Raw genomic sequence first — 21,850 nt, forward strand, 5'->3', positions numbered from 1 at the left:
TTCCAAATCCACACTGGAGGTTCCCCCATTTCTCTAATCTCTTCGACTGCTCGTGATGTAGAATTTAGCGGGTGGAGTTTATTTTCTATCGTTCTCTCTTTCTCCCCCATATTCTATTCTTTTTTTTTTCTTTGCTCCTAGCCATACGTCTTTACCATATTTTTTTTTCTTTGTTCCTACCCATACCTCTTTACCATCTTTTTTTCTTCTTTGCTCCTACCCATACATCTTTACCATCTGTTTTTTCTTTGCCCCTTACCGTACACTCTTTACCATCCTTTTTGTTTCTTTGCTCCTACCCATACCTCTCATTGAAGGTGTTCATTGTTCATTCCTCGGAGTCTACAAGTCGTTTGAGCATTGTTAGTCCCTATCTACTTCATCATCCAATCTCTCGATGAGTGTTCAATTCCTCCAAGCTTTTAATTGCGTTCTTGTTAGGAACCCCTTTTTTTTGTCCTTCTCGTGTTCACTTCCTCTGATGAAATATGCCATCCGGCATCAGTCAACTGCTTTTGGTCTAGGAGGTTGCCCTAAGCTTGTCCTTTCTTTTGGTATATACCCTCCATTTCCACTTTTGTAATGCCACCAACCAGCACAAGCATGTGGAAGCACGGCATGCGCAGCGCACACGACTAGACGAGTGGAACCTGCCACGCGCAAATATGTTTATACTCACATAATCTATCTTATGATAAATCATACTATTATCCAAATAAATACATTTACATATGAAAAAAAAAGTTCTTAAAATTTGATGTTATTAAACATAAAGATTACCTGCACTGGAGGGAGAAGAGAACGAGAGAGAGTGAGAGAGAAGACGGCGGTAAGGGAAGGAGGCAGTTGCTGTGGCGGCACGGGGGACCGCCGCAGCTAACTGACCACAGCCGGTTGGCTGCGACAATGCATGGCTAATAGCAGTGGCATTTAACAGGCATTCTATAACAACAACAAAAAATTAACATGGACACGACATGGTCGGCTATAATGTGGCCAACCTCATGCCCATGATATTGCATGGTGTGTGGGGGTGCCACGCACCCCGTAATGCCATTGTCGCAGCCAACCGACTGCGGCTAGCTGGGTACCGAATATTGACTGTGCATAGTGGTCTAGTATGATGATATTATACCGAGATATCAATGATGATCATGATATTGAGAAATGCATATAATTTCATTATCATCTGATATACCTAATTTTCAAGTGGTCATTATGCATTATATGTGAGTGCATTTGGTATCATAATATGTTTATAGTCGGCATGCATCATAGGTGTCATATTGAGAGAGTTATGATTATGGTATCATATGGAGATTTGTTTATTTATTGTTGAGAATTATATACTTTTATTAGTTATGACATGATATCTATTTTTCATATATATATTATTGAGGACACGTTCAATACTCATTCATGACATAATACTCTTTGTGATTTATATTATTCACTACACGATTTATCCTCTATTTGGCGTTACTGATTCAGGATAAGGTTTATTCACTGAGTCTTTTGCTCATGACTCTCTTTATTTTTTTTCTAACCCCTCAGATATTATGGTACGTGATAGCGACTTGAAATATTCTGAAGAGATATTTTAGAGCAAAGATGAGGTGAGCTATAGACATGAGATAGTATAGAAGATAGTTTATCTAAATATTGAGTTGTACTATTATTTAATATTTGTATGACATTGCATAGATGATGATTTGTATAATATAGGTCGAATTATAGTATACTCATGTATTAGTAATTTTAGTTATATCTTGATGGTTTGTTGTGGTCTGTATGAACTCTGTCAAATTATGTAAATGTCTAGTATGGTTATTGTGGACTTGAATATTCATATGTTAACAGGTTTATTTGGTTAATATTATGATTTATTCGGTTATGAATTTTATGTGCATAAGTGTATCTATGCATGATAGGTCCTGCTCGACCTGTTGTGTGCCCTAACTCACCGTGTGGGTGCGTGGGCGTGCACGTGCCAGTGCCGGAAGGGGGTGTTACACGTTCAAACGACATGAGAAGTGTTCGAACATGTGTTCCTAAGAGAAGTGGGATTTAATTGGCATTTGAACGGCCTTGGCTGTTTGGACTATTTATGTTGTGTGCGTTCGAATGGCTCTTCTTGTACTCGAACACACTTACGAAGTTGATCTATTCTGGGCTGACTTAAACTAGGTCTCTCATCTGTCCTTGGAAACCTATATTAGCCTTAAGAGCCTAGAAGATATAAAGTCTTTAGGAGAACGTGAATTGAAGCTTTGAAAAACAAAATTCAATTGGAAGTTCTTCATTGATCAAGAAGCTACAGGTTTTGAGCATTCAGAGATAATTCTTGATCGTTGTAGCATTGTGCAACTTGTCTTGAGGGTTATTGAGACAAGATTCGGTTTGATCTCAAGGGTCAAAGAGATTGGAGCTATCAACGACTAGAAGCAACTCATTGTGGGGTCTAGCGAATAAGAGATCTTTAGATATAGTTGTGGATTTCAGTGGGTAATTTGTAAGTAGTTCTTGTACTTGCTCTTGATAATGGTTGATTTGATGCTAGTGTAAAGAATTCGTGGTTTTTACCCTAGTTTAAAGTTTTCCATGGAAATCGTGTATGTTAGCATTGCTTACTTTTTATCTTTCTTTATTTATCATCAAGTTTACTAGTTATAGGTTTTATAGTTTAAAAAGTCAAAACCTCATGACAAGTCTAAAGGGCCTAGTGCTTCTACTCAACCTGTGAGTTTGAAACAAAAGGGCAAGGTCTCTAGTGGTGGAATTCAATATTTTGAATGTAAGGGTTTTGGACATATTGCACTAGAATGTCAAATCGGTTAAAAATAAAAGGAAAAACTATGAAGGTTACATGGGATGATTCAGATAAGTCTGATGCCAGTGATTCTGAATATGAACAAGAAAATTTTGTAACTTTTCCTGTATCAATTGTTTCATCTAACAATTCTTGTGAGAACGTGAGCACTGGTGAAGACGAAGATGGCAATGATGACATGGGCATATTATGATAAATTATATCAGGAGACATACAGAATAAAGAAAAAATTTTATCAAGACTTCTGGCAAACTGAAGCACCCAGAATCTAAAAAAGATGAACCATAGGTTCAACTAAATGAAGCCTTAGAAAAATTGATGAAGTTAGAAGAAGAAAAAAAGTTTAATGATCTTCTTGAGAAGTCTAAATTAGAAACAGAAAGACTTACTAAAGAAGTTACTTTTTTAAAAGAAAAAACCAAGCTGGACAAGATTTTGAATGCTCAAATTACAAGAAAAGGAAAGTATAGTATCGGATATTCTAGAAATACTTGTAAAACTAATACAATTTATGTTTCTGTAAGCACTTGAGAATGTTCGATCAAAAATTATGTACCTAAGACTTCAAGTGGACCATCACATCCTAAGGTTATGAAAGCTACACCCTTCTTAAATATGAAAAAGGTACTTTCAAATTACAAAAAGAACGATTAGGTAAGAAAATCTAATTTTGTGCCCATTTGTCATTATTGCAGTGTTTTAGGGCATATTAGACGAAATTGTTATGCTTTGAAAAATGCAATGTTTTTTAAAGTTGGTGTGAAAATTAGAAAAGTGCGGATTAACAAAAATGATCTTAAGTGCTATATTGTTCATACTGCTCTCAAAACCTTGAATTCTGATATGTGTTATTTAGATAGCAATTGCTCTAAACATTTGTCCGATGATAAATCATTATTGTAGTCTTTTGAAAATTTTGAAGGTGGTAGATAACTTTTGGTGATTGTAGCACTATTAAGGTCATAGGAATAAGTGTTGTGATCACTCCCGGTTTACCAAAGTTAAACAATATTCTTTATGTTGAGAGTTTAAAAGCAAATCTCTTAAGCATTAGTCAAATGTGTGATGATCATTATGAAGTGCGCTTTTCAAGAAATCGGTGTTTGATTGTTGATCAAAAAGGAAAAAGTGTGATTCATGGAGTTAGGACTATGGATAATTGCTATGGTGTTTGTTTAAATACTCTTATGAAATGCAATTCTGTATCTTTGAATGATTCTGAATTATGGCATCAAAGGTTAGGTCATGTGAATTTTAATGATTTATCTAAATTGATAAAGTTTGATTCCATTAGAGATATATCGAAACTGACTGTAAAGAAGAAAGGAGTATGTGGACCTTGTCAATTAGGAAAACAGATTAAATCCTCACATAAAAAAGATTGACTCTTTCACTTCCAAAAGACCTTTGGAGTTATTACATATGGATCTTATGGGCTCAACTAAAACTAAAAGTATAGGTGGAAAGAAGTATATTTTTCTTTTGGTAGATGATTTTTCTAGATTGACTCAGGTCGCTTTCTTAAGAGAAAATTTTAATACTTTTAATGTTTTTAAGTCTTTGTGCTTGCAACTTCAAAATGAAAAAGACTTCAAGATTGTTAGAATTTGTTCTGATCATGGAAGAGAATTTGAGAATGAACAATACACCATACTTTGTGATTCCAATGATATTAAACATGAATTTTTTGCTTCAAAAACTCCTCAGCAAAATGGTATTGTAGAAAGAAAAAATTGAGTCATGCGAAAGATGGCTCGTGTTATGATGCATGCAAAAAATATTCCTCAAAAATTTTGGGCCAAGGCCGTGAATATTGCTATGTATGTGATTAATTGAGTTTACTTTAGGCTTGGAACAAAACAAACTGCTTATGAAATTTAAAATGAAAAAAGCCTAATGTGAAATATTTTAGAGTTTTTGAAGTAAGTGTTATATTCTTCGAGATCGTGAACACTTAACTAAGTTTAATTTGAGAAGTAGTGAGGATATATTTAGGTTATTCCATTAACAGTAGAGTTTATAGAGTGTTCAATTTAGATACATCTACTATTATGGAGTCATTTAATATTATTGTTGATAATACAGATATGGACTTGTCTAATTCCTCTTCTGATTTTGATTTTATATGTATAGATGTGGCTAAGCTGGAGTTAGAGGATATAAGTAAAGAAGTCGAGCCATCCAAAGTTGAAGTACATCAAGATCAAATTCAATTAGAGCCATCCGCCCGTATGAAGCTCAATCATCCACTGACACAAGTAATTAGAAATGTTCGGGAACCTATGAAAATCAGAAATGAAATGCACAATGAGGTAACTTTTATGTGTTATATTTCAACATTTGAACTCAAGAATGTTAAGGAAGCTTTGCTAGATGATTCTTGGGTTAATGCTATGCATGAAGAAGTTGAACAATTTGTGCGTAATGGTGTTTGGATCCTAGTTCCTAATTCTAATGATGTGAACATAATAGGTACCAAGTGGATTTTCAAACGTAAGAATGAATGGTATAATAATTAGGAACAAGGCTAGATTAGTTGCTCAAGAATATACTCAAATTGAAGGCATAGACTTTGATGAAACTTTTGCACCCGTAGTAAGACTAGAATCTATACGAATTTTATTTGCTATTGCTTACCATATGAAATTTAAATTGTTTCAAATGGATGTCAAAAATGACTTTTTGAATGGTATTCTAAATGAAGAAGTCTTTGTAGAACAACCTAAGGGATTTGAGGACCCTCACTACCCCCTCACATGTTTACAAATTGAAGAAAGCCCTTTATGGATTGAAATAGGCACCTAGAGCTTGTAATGAAAAATTGACAGAATGTTTGATTGATTCTGGCTTCACTCGAGGGGGAGTTGATAAAACTTTGTTTATTAAGAGGGATTTAAAAAATATTGTTGTTACACAGATCTATATTGATGGTATTGTTTTTGGTGCTACAACTATTGATATTGTTCAAGAGTTTGCCACTTTGATGCAAAAGAAATTTGAAATGAGTATGATGGGAGAATTAAAATTCTTTCTAGGATTTGAGATTGTCCAAACTGATGATAGAATCTTTATCTCCCAATCAAAATATGCTCGAAAATTGATAAAAAAAATATAGATTGACTTCTTCAAAACATGCGAGAACACTAATGAGTACTAGCACAAAACTTTGCAAAAACAATTCTGTTCAAAATGTGGATGAAACCTTGTATAGAAGTACGATATGGAATCTCATGTACTTAACTGCTAGTAGGCCAAATATATCTTTCAATATTGAAATTTGTGCAAGGCATCAGTCTTGTCCTCAAGAATCTCATTTGATTGCGGTTAAACATATTACCAAATATGTAAATGAAAAAATAGATTTTGGAATTTGGTACATTTCAGAAACTAGCTCTTCTATTATTGGTTATTCAAATGCAGATAGGGCCGGTTTTTCAGTTGACAGAAAAAGCACTTCTAGTGGGTGTTTTTATGTCGGAAATAATTTAGTTGCTTGACACAGTAAAAAAACATAATGCTATTTCATTATCCACTATAGAGGTCGAGTACATAGCTGTCGGTAGTTGTTGTATATAGTTGTTATGGATAAAGCAAATGGTCAAAGATTACGGGATTGACCAAGGAACCATGACCTTGTTTTGTGACAACATGAGTGCAATTAATATCTCTAAGAATCCAGTCTAGCACTCTAGAACAAAACATATCGATATTAGGCATCATTTTATTCGTGAATTGGTAGAGAAGAAAATTATTACTTTAGAATACATACAAACAAAGTTACAGGTTAGTAATATTTTCACAAACCTCTAGATGTCCAAAGATTTGAATATCTTGGGAAATCTCTAGGGGTTTGCATATTTCCGTGATTTCTGTTTGCATATTTTATTTTATTTTTATTTTTTTGTTTTGCTTTTTTATTTAAAAATTTTGGTCTTTTTAAAAAAAATTTGACGGATATTTCTTCATGTGAGTTGCTTTTTGTGTTAATTTGGGATCTTGAACAATTATTGGATTAATGTCGGGCAAGATTTCTCTTATACACTCTTTTTACCCATGATCATCTTTCCAAAACTTACTGGATACTTAGATCTACTCATATTTGTTCATTGATTTAAACATAATTGACATGAATTATTTTGGCCAGTCATGCATTTTGTACTCTCTTAATCCTTAGGTTTTGCTAAAAAAAAAGAAAACATTATCCAATTTGACAGTGTAAATTAATAAAAAAATCTACTTGGTGAACAGCGTGAAAGTTGTCTTGTTTATTATGATGATGCCCTTGAGGGGAAGAACTAATCTCTATTTTTTTCTCGATTTTTGTACAAGAAAAGGGCTACCTCTCACACTGAGTAAAAGCCAATATTGATTACAAAAACAAAAAAAAATCTTAGAGCCTGAGGGGTATATTTTATTTTGCTTTACCTTGATTTGACTTATGTTTGTGTTTAGATATTTGTTTTAAACGTATCTCCCTTCATTTTTCTTTCCTTCATCATTTTCTTGCCGATTTCTAAGATTGTTTTGCGAATCCTTGGTGATTTACTACTTGCTATTCTTGAGAAGGTAAGATCCCCCCTCTTTCTCTTTCAATTACATTTTTTGGGGGGTTTCTTCATGATTTTGATCTTACTCCTCTATACAATGATTCTTTTCAAAATTTTAAAGCATGCTTTTCACATGCATATTAGGTTTGTGAGTCATTGTTTCGTTGATCATGCAGGCTAGATCTTCCTTAATTTTTTTTTTTAAATTTTTTTTCGGTACATCATTCATTTTAAAAAAAGAAGAAGAAAGAATTTATGTTGTCCAATATATATGGTCCTACTTCCTCAGCTGAGAAAGCAAATATTTGGAATGAACTCTCCTCTTAACAATTCTAATCACATTTACTGGTGTTTATGTGGAGATTATAGTGAAGTCAAATTCATCTCAGAGCGAAGTAGTGGTCTTTCCTCTCTCACTTAAATGAGGAACTTTAATGTTATTCAATTCCCAAGCTCCATATGATAAACCCTATCAATGGCAGGTGTTTCACCGGGGAGTAATAAGGACTAGGAGAAGCTGCAAAATGAAGAGTTAGTGTGTTGGGTGGATGCTTATCGGAGAGGCAAAAGCTTGGGAGGTGTCGACATCTTACTTCTCAGGTATTCGGACCATTTCTGTCTAGCCAAAAGTATCTATCTTGCGCATCATCCTAATGCTCTAGCAGGTGAAGCTCTAGCCTTGCTCTTGAGCCCTACTGGAAGGCCAGGCCTTATTTCTTAAAACACCAAAGCTATTGGACATTTAGTGACTCTCTCCATATGGTTAAGACAATAAACAAGTGGAGAAATCATGTTAATTGGCCTATTAACTCGACAGTGCTTGAATGTAAAAGATGAATTTTAAAGTAACGTAAGAATAGAGACTCCTTCATGAGTCGTGCCAACAATAGTTTGACACATAAATTCTTCACGAGTCATGCTAACAACAGTGTCGCCCATAGATTAGCAGGTCCGGCCAACAACTTTGTCATGTAATCATTGAAGGCACAAAACTTTCAAAATAAGAGTAGATGCAATTTCATTAACATGCCGTCATTTATTTATTCACAATATAATTAATACAACTTTTCATATACATCATAATATAATTACTCTCTGGTTAAGGGGACAAATAAGCAAAACTTGGTATGTTGTTCTCTTTCTTTTGATATCTACGATTTAACTCCTATTTGGGTAGCGATTAACATATGAATAACATTCATTTAGAACAGGAAGTATACAAACACAGCTGAATAGTTGCTGAACTAAAATAGTGACATGGAGAATATAATAGAAAATAAAATATCACAATAATTTTAGTGAGACAAAGGATTTAACACCAACAAATATATATATTTCATTTTAACTCCTCCCGTTCATTCTATTATCAATTCAACCCCGAATCACTTGATTTATTTAACTTATGTATGACAATGCAGAACTCAATTGACGCATCATCTAGCAGCCTCCAGGACTGAATCCAATCACTTTTTTGGAGACATCGTACACCACATTGAACGTCCTTTGTTGCGTGTTCCCGAATATTGCTATGCTGTCTGGATCGCTATTGCCAGCGAATGCCAGGCAAGCCTGCGAGATGCTATAGACGTATAGTATCCCAGAGGCATCCATGTTGGCGGTCACGCTGCCGTCGAAATGCAACTCCACCGTCGGAATCGTGATGTTGTTATAACCAGTAAAGTCATAGCATGTGTCTAATAGTGAGTCTCCCGGCGCCGACTTGTAGCCTGCCATATTCTGCTTGAAGGCCGTCCGGAGTGCGGAGTAGGCGGCCGGCGGTAATCTAGTGATAACCGTTCCCGAATCTATGATTGTCCCGGCGGTCGAAAAGACCGACGGAGGTATCGATAGTTGCTGGCCTCCTACGCTAATTGCAACTAGATTGAGGTAGTAGAAACTTGGTGTGTTCGGTTTTGCCAACATTGGCGTATATTTGACGTTAGTCATAGCTGAACTGCTACCGAAAGACAAGTATCCCATCGAGCTGGCCGTCGGCGGGATGCAGTATGAGAACACCCCACCGTACATTTGGTATGCCTGCGACACCAAGGACGTCATTGCACGACCAAGGCCTAGCAACCCTGCCGCCCGCCCGAAGATCCCCTTGTTCTTCTCCCCGCACCCGAACCGGAAGTTCTGTATCACGTTTGATGGCGTAAGAGTGAGTGTGTCTTGCGCGAAGAATCCAACGGTGTAGGATTTGTCGCCGTACTGCACGGAGTAAAGGCACCCCGAACCGGAGCACCCGTACGAGTTCAACTGCGAGCAGTACGGTGACCCGCACGATATATTGGCGTAAGTAGAAGATTGGAGTGGATCGAAGAGTGGCTCTTGCTGAGGATAGCAATAAGAGACGCATGGCTTGCATTGGATCCATGTCACATCGCTGCCGGTGTCGAAGACTACAGAGAAGTCCCGTTTTGGGGTCCCAATTCCGATGGACACGATGTAGTTGCCAGTGCTGAGAGAATTCCCAGATCGAGCTGGAATCGTTGCTGAGTCTAAAGAATCCAGTAATTTATCTTGCTGTTTGGAAGTAGATGATGAGATCCGATGATGGAGCCAGTCCACTCTAGATTGATCATTGTTGAGGATTTTTTTATGGGATAGATTCTTTTTACGGTGTAGTGGCGAGCAAGGGCCGTGCTGGTGAACGAGGTTCAATCTTTGTTCATCCGATCCTTCAAGAAGTACTGTAAATTGAGAGAGAAAGAAATAGATCTAGAGTAAGAGCCAGTAATTACGCAGTTGAAAAAACGATTTAAACAACATAATATTATGATTCTGAGAACTATAAGAAAATTAATTATCAATAATTCAACAAAAACTCAAGCTGAGGTTGTGGGATTAAGTCCATTTACAACCCAATCGATCGGATCAATATGCAGCCAACTTTTCGACTATAATATGGGGTTCAAATGTAAATTGCAAGTATTTAGAGGTATCCTGTGTTAGCAAATATGTCAGAACTTCATCTTGTACTTAAAGCATGCATAGGTATGCGCGACGTGTTTTTTAGGACGTACATAGAGAAAAAATTATTAGCTACAAGTTGCCACTTGCGACAAGGAAAAATTATTGTCTACAATATACTACATCACAATATTGTTTTAAGCAGTGACTTGAATATCTCAATGATTGAAAACCAGAAAACAATATAAGTAGATGTATAGGAGTATATGTATGCTCAGACCCTTCGACGGAGAGCAAGCGTCGCTCGGTAGCAAAGATCGAACATCCACCGTATGATGACTGCTCAAGAACTCCTTTTGAGTCGCAGGTGCGCATCGACTGGGAAGTACAATCGCGAAAAGGAGTAGAAGGAAAAGGAGGAGGTAGTCATGAGAGAAGAATAAGGGCAAAAGAGAAGCCATATTGCAACTTGGTGCTGCTACTCCCATACCTTCTTACATATATAGATAAAGATTGAACGCTTATGGGATAAAATCATTCGAAAAGTCGGCTAGTCTTTGAGTAGTGCAAGTTTCCGAGCTACCCATACTCTTTCTCTCACTAGATTATTAGATATTTATGTTTTCCATGAAAATGGCCGGATTAGATGGGCTGGAACTTGGAAGACACCAAAAAGAGGGCCCTGAGAGTGAGAGAGATGATGACGGAATCCAATGCATTTGAGGGAGGATGGCGACTTGTTAAGTTTGTTATCTTTCCAAGTCTTTTCAGTCTTCTCATGTGGAGCAAAACTTCTCAATTGTATATCCGTAGCTTGGACTCTATTGCAAGTTGTTTTCTTTATAAGGTGGAAGGAAGGAAGATAGCCTCCATTAATTTGTTTTGGTACTCAGTCTTTGGCGCGACGTTGGACCACCCACAACTTTTTAGTCCACCTCTGGTCTTAACAAGTAGGATTTTTCTCCTTGAATTTTTACATTCAAAAATTATAATTATAAATATATTCTTTAGATTCCATATTCATTTCACAATTTAGAATGATAATTATGCAGATCGTGATTTAAATTCATTTTTCATATGGTATATCGGACAATATTAGATATTTTCTGACCATTTCAAGTGATTTATATAAAGGTAAATTAGTCTTCTTATCACATCAATTAAGTTTCAACTATGCTTAGTTATATTTAACTATGATAATTTAAGAGTACAATAATTTTAATGATAATTATGATATATTAAAGAATATAACAGGACTTGGTATATAATTGAAGATTTCAATAATTTTGGTGATAATTATGATAATTCGTCTCAGCTTGGTTTTTGCTCATGCTTAGTGAGAAATTTATTTTGATCCTGAAATTTAGCCTAAGCTAAGCTAAAGCCAAGTTCGAGTTGCTTTTTTATTTTGAAAGCCCTAGTAGGAAGTGTTCCAAAATATATATTTAGATATTAAATTTAAGGTGTAACACTTGTCCATCATCTACGAGCTCATACAACACAAACGACGTACATGACACGATAACGAACATTAACATAGAAATAAATATGTACTTGAGACAATCTATTCTAGAGATAAAGCATACTATAATCTAAATAGATATTCTTACACAAGAATCCTTGTATACGTCAGAATAACTCCAACCAACTATAAAATATGGTAAAACTCACATATCTAACAACAAGCCATCAAATTTATAATTGATACAAGAATAAAAATAAAAACCTAACAAATATAATGTCACATAATATACAAATAATAGTCTAGTACAAGGTAATACAAAGATACACTATCCATACAACTCTATCACAATAAAAAGCATCACCTATATAAAGTAACTCCTAGCTCACCTCATTCTTGACACAATGTTTCTTCCTAATATCTCAATTTACTATCAAGTATCAATATCTGAGGATAGAAAAAGAAAATAAAGAGAGCCGTGAGTCAAAGGACTTAATAAATAGACCTCATCTCGAATCAAAAATGTTACATAGGGATATACAATATAACGTGAATAAGAAAGAAGCGTCATGTATATATATATATATATATATATATATATATATATATATATATATATATATATAAATTAAATATACTTTACCTATCTATACTTATACTTAAAATTACTTTACCATCTTGTACTTTAAAAGTATATTTTAGTGGGATATGTTAGTTAGGGAGAGTTTAGTTGCTTATTTATATTCTCTAGTTATATGTTTTATATATATTTGAGTTTTGAGTTTTATATTAACTTTTAGACTAGTTGATAATTTATGTGTTTTAGGAAATTTTTTAGGTTTAATTATTTTGGGTTTCTCATTTTTTGTGTTTGCTTTGAATTATAGTTTGCTTTATTTAAAAATAAAAAAATAGAAAATTAAAAATTTTGATGCACTTATTATAGTGACTATTATGATATGAAGTAGAGTCCTATTATAGAATTATTGTTGGAGTTATAGTCATGTATGTTAATATTTGATATATTATCTCTAAGTAAATATTGTTTACTCTTAGATATTCTTTATCACCTTCTATACACATCCATTGTAGTTATTGTGATTCAATCTTTGTATGAGCATTTTAATATTAGGTGTTCTTAAGATATTTTTTTTCATTAGGTTGACATTGATTGTTCGACCTTTTGACTTAGTTTCACCCTTCTAATATTTTCTTCTTATTAAAAGATTAATGAAAATAGTTATCACGTGATTAGTGTGAAAGTCATCTTAAAAGTGTCCAGTTTGACACTGTGTACCTCTATATCATTTTTGAGTTATCTATATTTTTTATATAGTGCATTATAAAAAAAGGGCTATTTAACCCGTGTGTGAAGACCGTTATTGTACAAAATAGATATTTGATACAAAAAAATTGGAGAAAAAGAAAAACAATGAAATGTAAAAATAAAATATTCTTTAATTGAAAGGAGTGAATGTGAACTAAGCTTGGTTTGACTTAAGTTTAGTTATCTTCTTTTGATGTTTGATATCTTAAAATTGTCTATGTTTTCGTGCTTTACTAGAGCAAATTATTAAGATATTATAGTTGGATATTTTATTTTGATAATTTTGGGTGATCAAACGGTTTAGTCTATAATATGCTAATCTAAATATTTATGCATCTATTTTATCTTGACTTTTATAATATGTCTGACTTTTTTCATAAGTCAATTTAAAATTTTTGAGTGCATCAACCAAAAATACTTGAATATATATGTGTACATAAATGTTAAATATTTTGATTTGTGAATCTTTTTTAACTTTGAATACTTGAAAATTCGATTAGATACTTTAAATATTTTTGTGCATTTCCAAAATTTATTGAATAAAAAATGATGTGAAATAGTATATGATTTTGAGGGAAAGCATGAGTGTTTGATTTCATTCTTTGTCAATTTATGATAAAAAGATGGAGAGTGATATATAATTGAGTTAGTCATTTCGATTTTGTTTGCTTGATTAATTCGTTTTTATAGTCTCACATGCATTTCACTTGGTATGAAAGTTGAAGTTTATGAATGATTTTTGATAGCAAATAAAACTTGTGCTCAACTATATTATGACCTATAAATTTATAGGTAGAAACTCTGTATTTTTGAAAATTATTTTATCACAAATTGTCAAAAGAAGAGATTATTATATTTTATTTGTACTAATATAGTTGGCAAATTATGTTTCAGAATATAATTTTTATTTATGTAATGTGTCTAGATTTTATGCATAAGCATATGCATAAGTTATGATAAGCGTTTAGATATTTGAAATGGAAGATTGATTTTAAAGTTAACGTATTCGAAACGATTTTAGAATCATTATTAAAGTACTCAACCAGTGTCATGATAGTCAAGATAGTATATAAAATACCCAAGTGTATAGGAACAACAACTCTATATGCAATAGTCTAGTATGTCATCCGAATGGGCGTTCAAACATACTCCAAGGTCGTTCGGAAGCACTCTGCAATTGATCACACTGCATTCGCACATATAGAGAGCTTGTTTTAGCCGTTAGAATGCACCATGCAAGTGTTTACACATATCGATGTGCATACTTGGGTATTTGCAGTGTGTTCACACTTCAAATGCACTCAAGTCGCGTACGAATGCCCCCACATAACTTGTAATTTTTGGAGTTACGTGAGATCTGATCTGATTTGACTTAGATTTGGTTTGTTTTACTAAGAGGTACTTATTTTATCTCTAAGAGAATCCGTGAAGAATCTTTAAAGAGATATTTATTTATCTCTAAGAGATACTTATCTTATCTATAAGAAATATTTTCTTTATCTCTACGAAATATTTATCTGATCTCTAAGAAGCATGTAAAATGGTTTAATCTAATCCTAGGATAGAGGACCGTCAATTATTAAATTTTGAAATCATATTTTAGAGAAATCATCAATCAATATTGAGATCATCTTTTAGAAATCATTTTTCTCTACTTTAGACGAAACATGCTGAATTATTTTTCATCTCAATGTATCCACATCAGATCTGTAAGAACTACATCTCAAGCGTCATTGAGATGGAAGAATCAACCTTAAAGGTCATTGAGGTTTAGAAATCTACCACGGGAAGCAATGCATCACAGGGTCTAGCGAGCAAGATTAGTACAAATTGAGTCGTAAAAATCGATGGGTGATATGTAAGCTTCTTGTTAACTGTTATATATTTTAGTGATTAGTTTCAATCCGAGTTTGGATCCGTAGTTTTTAACCTGGTTTAAGATTTTTTCACGTAAAAAGTTTTATGTTGGCAATTATCTTTTTCACATTTTATTTTTTGCTTGTTATTATAGATAACATGTGATAGATCTCTATCCCCTAGGACGCTTCTTATATTTTTCAACTGGTATAAGAGCAGACATAAGGATTCACGTAAGTTTTAATTTTTTAATGATTTAACTATTAAACTTCATAAAAAAAACTAGGTTTATACTATATAGTTAGCATAATTTAGAAAGTAAGACAAGAAAACATATGTGTATAGTTTCAAAAGAAAGAAATGCTTATATAAGAGGAGGAAGGTCAATTTTGTTTATAAAAAATTAAAAATGAAGGGAATTTAGCCCACTATTTAATTTTTGAAATTTTTTGGGCGTGCTTTATTAATTTGGATGAAAAAGTTAACGATCTTAATTTAGTCGTAAGTATGGAGTCTGGTTTGAAACTTTTTGAAGCAAGTGGTAAAGTGATTTTGAGCATAAGTATAATGAGGTAAAATATATTTAACTCATAAATTCAATTGTACGATAACATTACCAAATAAAACAATAGAGATACGAAATAGAAAGTAAATTATGTACTACATAGTATGAATCAGAAAAAAAAAACAATCATATCATGAATGAGCATGACATTATCAAATATAGCAACATATGAGAACTGACAATAATGACCGGGTAACAATTTTAAATATAACAATATATGATGAATGACAACCACTTAATAATTATGTATAATAGAATAAGATAAAATTAATGTATTTCGATATTTATCATATCAATACTGAATGATAATAACCATACTAAATTATCATGCATGTCTCACACCTAATACCCGATCTCACAATCTTGCATGAAGTCTCAATTATTTCAAAAGGCTCAATTATATTCTACAATACATAAGAGTATATCATCATCATTCCAAACTAGGTACCCTGCCACACATGCCAAAATTGCAAATTAATCCTTCAACATTGTTTACTTTAGTCTACAAAGATATAAACATTAATTAACAGCTCTTTTGGGGTTCCTTTCATTGCTAGCAACATTTTTCTTCTCTCTTCACTTGTGATGCCTTTTCTTATATACTTCCTCTTCTTTCTGATCTTCCTCCTCTGTCAATCTCCCTTTTTTATACCCTATCATATTGTTGTCATCATTTGCTAGCTCTATCTTCATTATCATTGTGTGTTTCATGATTATCATTCTTATCCTCTTCTGCCTTTACTGCCTCACCACTATGATTAATCCCCTAACTACCATTGTCCATCAATATCATTGATATCGTCGCTTTCACCTTCTCTGCATCGCCACCTTCACTCTATCTTTACTTGCCCCATCTATAACCTTGACTATGCTATCGTCTCCCTCTCTGCCTGCTAGTAAGTGGCTCATCTTCGATAGCTTCTTGTGATTTCTTATGCTTCTCGCTAGATCAGTGGGGATTAAGTTTATCATTTGTTAGGCTTGATCCCTTTCCTCCTCATTATGACCCCTACAATGTTGGTGGCGGTAAAGGTGGTGCAGGGCCTATGAGGGTAGGGCTGGGGGGCGTCAAGAATTGCCCGAGTTCCTTCATTATTGATTCTTTGGCAATGGATTATAGGTTTCATGTGTCAGACTTTTTTATGTGGTATTAATAAAACCATAAGGCTCTAACCTTTTTATGCTTGTAATTTACATAGGTCGGGTTGTTAAAGATCATTGGGCCCGTCTAGTTGTGCTTCTGTGGTGCTGCTGATGATGGCCAAGTAAAAAGTTTATCCTCAAGATAGTTCCTCTTCGCCTTTGAATCTTGATTGTGCTTGGGAGCTTGTTTTTCTTGTCATTTATAAGATACTTTGCTTTATTGACGTTTAGTTTGTGAACCAGTCGAGTATGAAGCTTGTGTCCAGCACATTACCCTAACTCCGTTTCTTTTTGTGTATCAAGTTGTAACCAAACTTTCAAGATTAATACAATAATTATTCTACATTCTTTCTTTATATAAAAAATACTGACCACAAATATATAAATGGAGGACTTGTTATAATACTCACATTTAGATACTCCATTAGCAGGAGCATCCAATTTGAAATCACAATTACAATAGAGTGAGTCTAATACTTTAGAAAGTGGCACACACATGTGACTACAAATATTTGACATAAAAAAACCCGGTTCAAAAAAACTTAAATAAATAAGTAATTAGAAAATAGAAAAAGAATTGATGCAAGAGATCGAGATGAATAATTTATTAAATTGATTCTAGGTCGTGTGATTAAGTGATAGCTTAATTTATTGCATAATTTAGATAAAAATTAACATGAAGGTTAATCTATAAAATAAATTTTTATATAGGCATTACAAGTTTTGAGAATGACGTAGAGTATAATTACTCTTATCCTAATTTATTCAATAATTCCTTATTTCTTTAGGAATTAAAGTGTTGCAGCAAATCTGTTTAATTATGTCGAGTCTAATAAAAGAAATATCAAAGTAGAGAATCAAAATTTTACTTGATTTGAAGTATTAGTTAAGCTTTAAACCTTCGTTCACTTGTGGAATAAGAATAACCTTCTTTTAAAATAAGTCTTATTATTCTGTGGCAGTAATTAAACAACTTAGCTTTTTCTAGTATATTAATTCATTATTTTTACTCCTCTTACCTATACAGCTTTTAAAAAATTAATTTAATAATAATCTAAAATTACTATTTTGCCCACATAATTAGATAATATCTAATTACTACTACTATTTTATATCTAATTAAGGGTAATTTTTGTTATTTAGTTTAAAATATCACCAATTTCCAATACACATTTACTATTTTTTATTACTTTAATATTAACTTTATATCACATTAAATATAATCATTACTCTTTATACCAGTATTTAACTGAATAACATAATAAATTTATATCTTTCATTTTGTCGTCAAAACTCTAAAAACAAGATATACCATGAGTTGAGTCATCTTTGACAGCTGATAGGTGTTTAAACATATGATTCAAAAATTGAGAGAGATACAATAAATGGTAGGATCATCTATTCATCTTCGATAACTTATCTGATAGTATAATGGTATTTTGATCATAGATTCCTCGTACAATCTCAGATTGAACAAAATATGAGAAGCATGGAAGAAGAAAGAAAATATCCATTACAATTGGAAGAGGACGATGAGCTTAATAAACTAGAAATACTTACAACATGAACTCAGATACGCTTCTAGCTTACGGGCATGTATCATTGTGATAGTGGAGGAATATATATAATTTTATATAATTTATTTATTATATTAATTATTATTTTTTCGCCTTCTGCCCCCGTTATGAATATTTGTACAAATATGGACATGAGGCTTGTTGTGATCTTTGGATATTTGAGTTATTTGTTTTGCTTTTAAATTATTTTGGTATCGCTCTAAAATATACTTGACACATGATGCATAGCTTTTCTATTTTAGTACTATATAGAAAATATTGATCAATATATTATGTGAAAATTATATGAGTTTTAACTCACATGAGCATAGATATTTTGATAATAAGTAATCCTGACATAAAAACAGAATAATTTTATTTTAATAAATAGCTCGATATGGGCTTTCTGCTCAAATTGCCCACCTTTTTATTTGGACAATCTGAGAGATATGAAATATTTGAATCAGATTGCAATGAGCAGAACTATTAGTTAAGAAGTTTAGTTTACTAGGGATTTGGTTATGATGCAGAGAGAAAAAAAGATGCCTAAACATGTGCATATAATACAAAGGTTATATATATATATATATAATATGCATAATCATAATCAACATCAAATAAATATTAGGTATGTAAACCAAAAGTTCTCGTAATATATTTTACTACACCAAAACATAACATTGTACACATCTAAAGGCGCAACACAATTCCCAAAAGTACATGCCCAATGCAATCGGATGATCAATTATGTAAAGCCACATTTCAAGAACCTTGGTCATATATTATAGGAAATTTTATGAGTCACACCTAATATTTTATTTATTTTATGATTCGTATATCATCTTTGAGAATATTATAACTCGTCTGAGGACATTATAATCTGACCTCTCTTTTTTTATAATTTTTGTTTAATATTTTGGGTTAACTTGAATGGTACTAATAAAAGAATATTCTATTATAACGTACTTAATAATTTATAAAATATCTAAAGTAATTCTGTCTTTCCTATAATTCTCACCTCCTTATTATACCCAAATTAAATATTTCCAAATTAGAGTCGAGCAAGATACTCGGCTCGCTCCATATTCTCGGACAAACCCTCGGTTGGAGCAAGTAAGTAGAAGAGGAGGAAGAGGAAAAGGAGGAGGGGAAAGATGAGAGAAGGTGGTGATGACAACGGAGAGAGCGGCAATAAGGGAATATGGTTAGGGGAAGATTATAGAGGGGTAGGGAGGAGAGGAGGGGCAATGAGAGTATTTAAGTAATTTGGTCAATGTTATGTAGTTAAAATAACACCAAAGTGTTAACTAAAAAATTATAGAAAAAAAGAAGGATTGAGGTTATAACATCTTTAAAGACAAAGTGTGAATCATAAATAGATAAAATATAAAGTTTGATTTATAAAATTTCTTGAATCATATCATTCTTATATCCATCTATAACCATAGTATTTCTATACGGAATATACACATTATTTTTTCCGCTCAATTACGTTCCGTGTAGCCTTTATTTTTGCATGTATAATTTCTATTGACCTGCTAAATATTAGGGTGAGAAAAGTTGAACCGATCAGATAATTTAATATAGTAATCTGACTTTTAAATGAATTTAGATATAATTTAACTAGATTCGGATTTTAAATTGATCCATTTAATAAGTCAATTTTCAACCGCGTGGACGAAGAAATTCGTTTAAAACTTGTCAATCGATATCAACATCCACATATGGCTGATAGATGACGTGTATCATTATTTAGGATTTATTATAAACTAGCATTTTATATAGAGATTCTTTTAGAATATTTATTAAGCTAAGTAGCTAATCGTGCCTCGGGTGTACATCTTAGAATACCCAACTTGTTGGTAGCTTTTTAGGAAAGCTTTTGTAATTTAATTATAATTATTTTATTTATTTACTATATAAATTAAGTGTATATATATTGTACGGTCGATGCATATTTTATTATAATATAGATGTAATACACAATAAAGCTAGTTATTATAAAGCCGCGACTTTTATGCATGTTCTTATCTACTGACACAATAATTCTTCATTTAATATATCTATTAGATTAAATACTCATAATTACTCAAAGGATACTGTAGTATTTAGGTCAAACTTAAAACTTATCGCTGCTCGATAAATCTTAGGCTTATTCACAGCTAGATTAATAAGAGTAAACGACGACACCTTTTTAATCTTATCATTTCCCTTTTAAATATTTATAAAAAATATTTATTAAAGTAACTTAGAGAGCATCTCCAACCCAAAGGCTCCAAATATATAGCCAATATAGATTGCACCGGGCTCCATATTTATTAAAGTAATAATTTAATATATATATTTATATTATCTATTTTAAATTACTTAATATGTCATCTTAGTGTTATTATTTTTTTTAAAAAAAATATATGGTTAGAAAACTTTCATTGAGATTTTTAAAATAAGTCTAATATCTAATAGTTTTAGAAGTAATTTTAAATTACTAATTTTTAATTAAACGTATCGAAATTATATTATACGAAATAAACATCGAAATAAGCATTTTATATCATTAACTAAAAATATCACTAATTGAACACTTATAGTATTGATTGAACAACTATTCCTTGCTTGACATAGAAAGATTCAAAATAGAGAGGCTCATTTTGAGCTTCGAAATGCAAACACTTATGACAGAGGCACTAGAACAAAGGAATATAATTTCTAATATAATTTTTATTTGATTTATTTTATATTTGATGTATTTCATATCTGATGTATTTTAATATTTAATATTTACATTGGAAAATAATTTTGAGTAATTATACTTTAGGACACATTAATTTTAAATAACAATAAAAATATTTATTTGATAAATAAATAAAATATTAGACTCAATTTTATAAATAATAAAAAATTTCTCAAAAATAATTTAATATTAAATTCATTTTAAAAGTCTCAATAAAACCTTTCCAATGTTACTATTTTTATTAAAAACCGATTAGTAAAACTAATTATATAGTCAGTTTAATTAATTAGATTATTTAATAAATGATACAGAGGAAATTAAATTTGTTAGGAAATTAAAACTGTTAGGAAATTAAAATTATTGAATGCAATACTTATTAGGCAAATTTGGAATTTTAAAAACCTTAAAGGAAAGGGCTCCATTTTTTTTCGTGGTATTGTTGCTAGCTCCAAATTCTAAATTTGGAGCCCGGTTAGAGTTGAGTAGCTAAATTTTCTTTCCTATATAAGAGTTTGAGTCCACTACTTATAAGATATCTAAACTTTGAGTAAATAAAAAGAAGTGAGACTTTATCAAAATAGTTTTTTTATAAGTGTTAGTGAAGCTTCTTTTTTTCTCTCTATACTAACTTTAGTTATCTGCTTACTTCATCTTACGAAGAAGTTAAAGTGTTGTGTATACTTACCAAAATGTTAAATCTGTGACAGTGTGCTCACTTCGTTAGAGACAAGTTGTTTGAAAATAAGGAGTTAACTTGACAGTTCGTTGGAGACTGAGTTGTTTAAAAATAAGGAGTTAACTTGACGGTAGTAGTAGAATAATAGTAGAATAAGATCAAATTAAGACATTGCAAGATAAAATTCTCCTTAATAATGACAACAATGATTTTATAATCCTCTAACTAATGTGTACAGAATTT

General features: G+C 32.2%; 1 protein-coding gene across 2 annotated transcripts; it reads right to left on the reverse strand.

Moving 5' to 3' along the window:
* Positions 1 to 8,613: 8,613 nt before the first annotated feature.
* On the reverse strand, positions 8,614 to 10,898 carry LOC140769480 (aspartyl protease family protein At5g10770-like). Of its 2 annotated transcripts, none has more exons than XM_073110176.1 (2): positions 10,571 to 10,898; positions 8,614 to 10,058 (listed from the first exon to the last, which is right to left on the reverse strand). In XM_073110176.1, exons 1-2 carry the CDS (start codon positions 10,776 to 10,778, stop codon positions 8,815 to 8,817), a joined length of 1,452 nt encoding a protein of 483 aa, XP_072966277.1. In that variant the 5' UTR covers positions 10,779 to 10,898; the 3' UTR covers positions 8,614 to 8,814. The 2 variants fall into 2 exon arrangements, with proteins under 2 accessions (XP_072966277.1, XP_072966276.1); XM_073110175.1 differs by having other exon boundaries at positions 8,614 to 10,070; positions 10,571 to 10,897.
* Positions 10,899 to 21,850: the final 10,952 nt, after the last annotated feature.

This window comes from Typha angustifolia, chromosome 11, assembly GCF_048772165.1.
Source record: "Typha angustifolia cultivar Huaian chromosome 11, ASM4877216v1, whole genome shotgun sequence".
Classification (NCBI taxonomy): Eukaryota; Viridiplantae; Streptophyta; class Magnoliopsida; order Poales; family Typhaceae; genus Typha; species Typha angustifolia.

Bases quoted from the DNA above. Each gene is read 5' to 3' on its own strand.
- LOC140769480 (XM_073110175.1), bottom strand. From the start codon at position 10,778: ATGGGAGTAGCAGCACCAAGTTGCAATATGGCTTCTCTTTTGCCCTTA. The intron at 10,071-10,570 runs GTCTGAGCATAC...CTCAATTTACAG, and splicing joins CGCTTGCTCTCCGTCGAAGG to TACTTCTTGAAGGATCGGAT.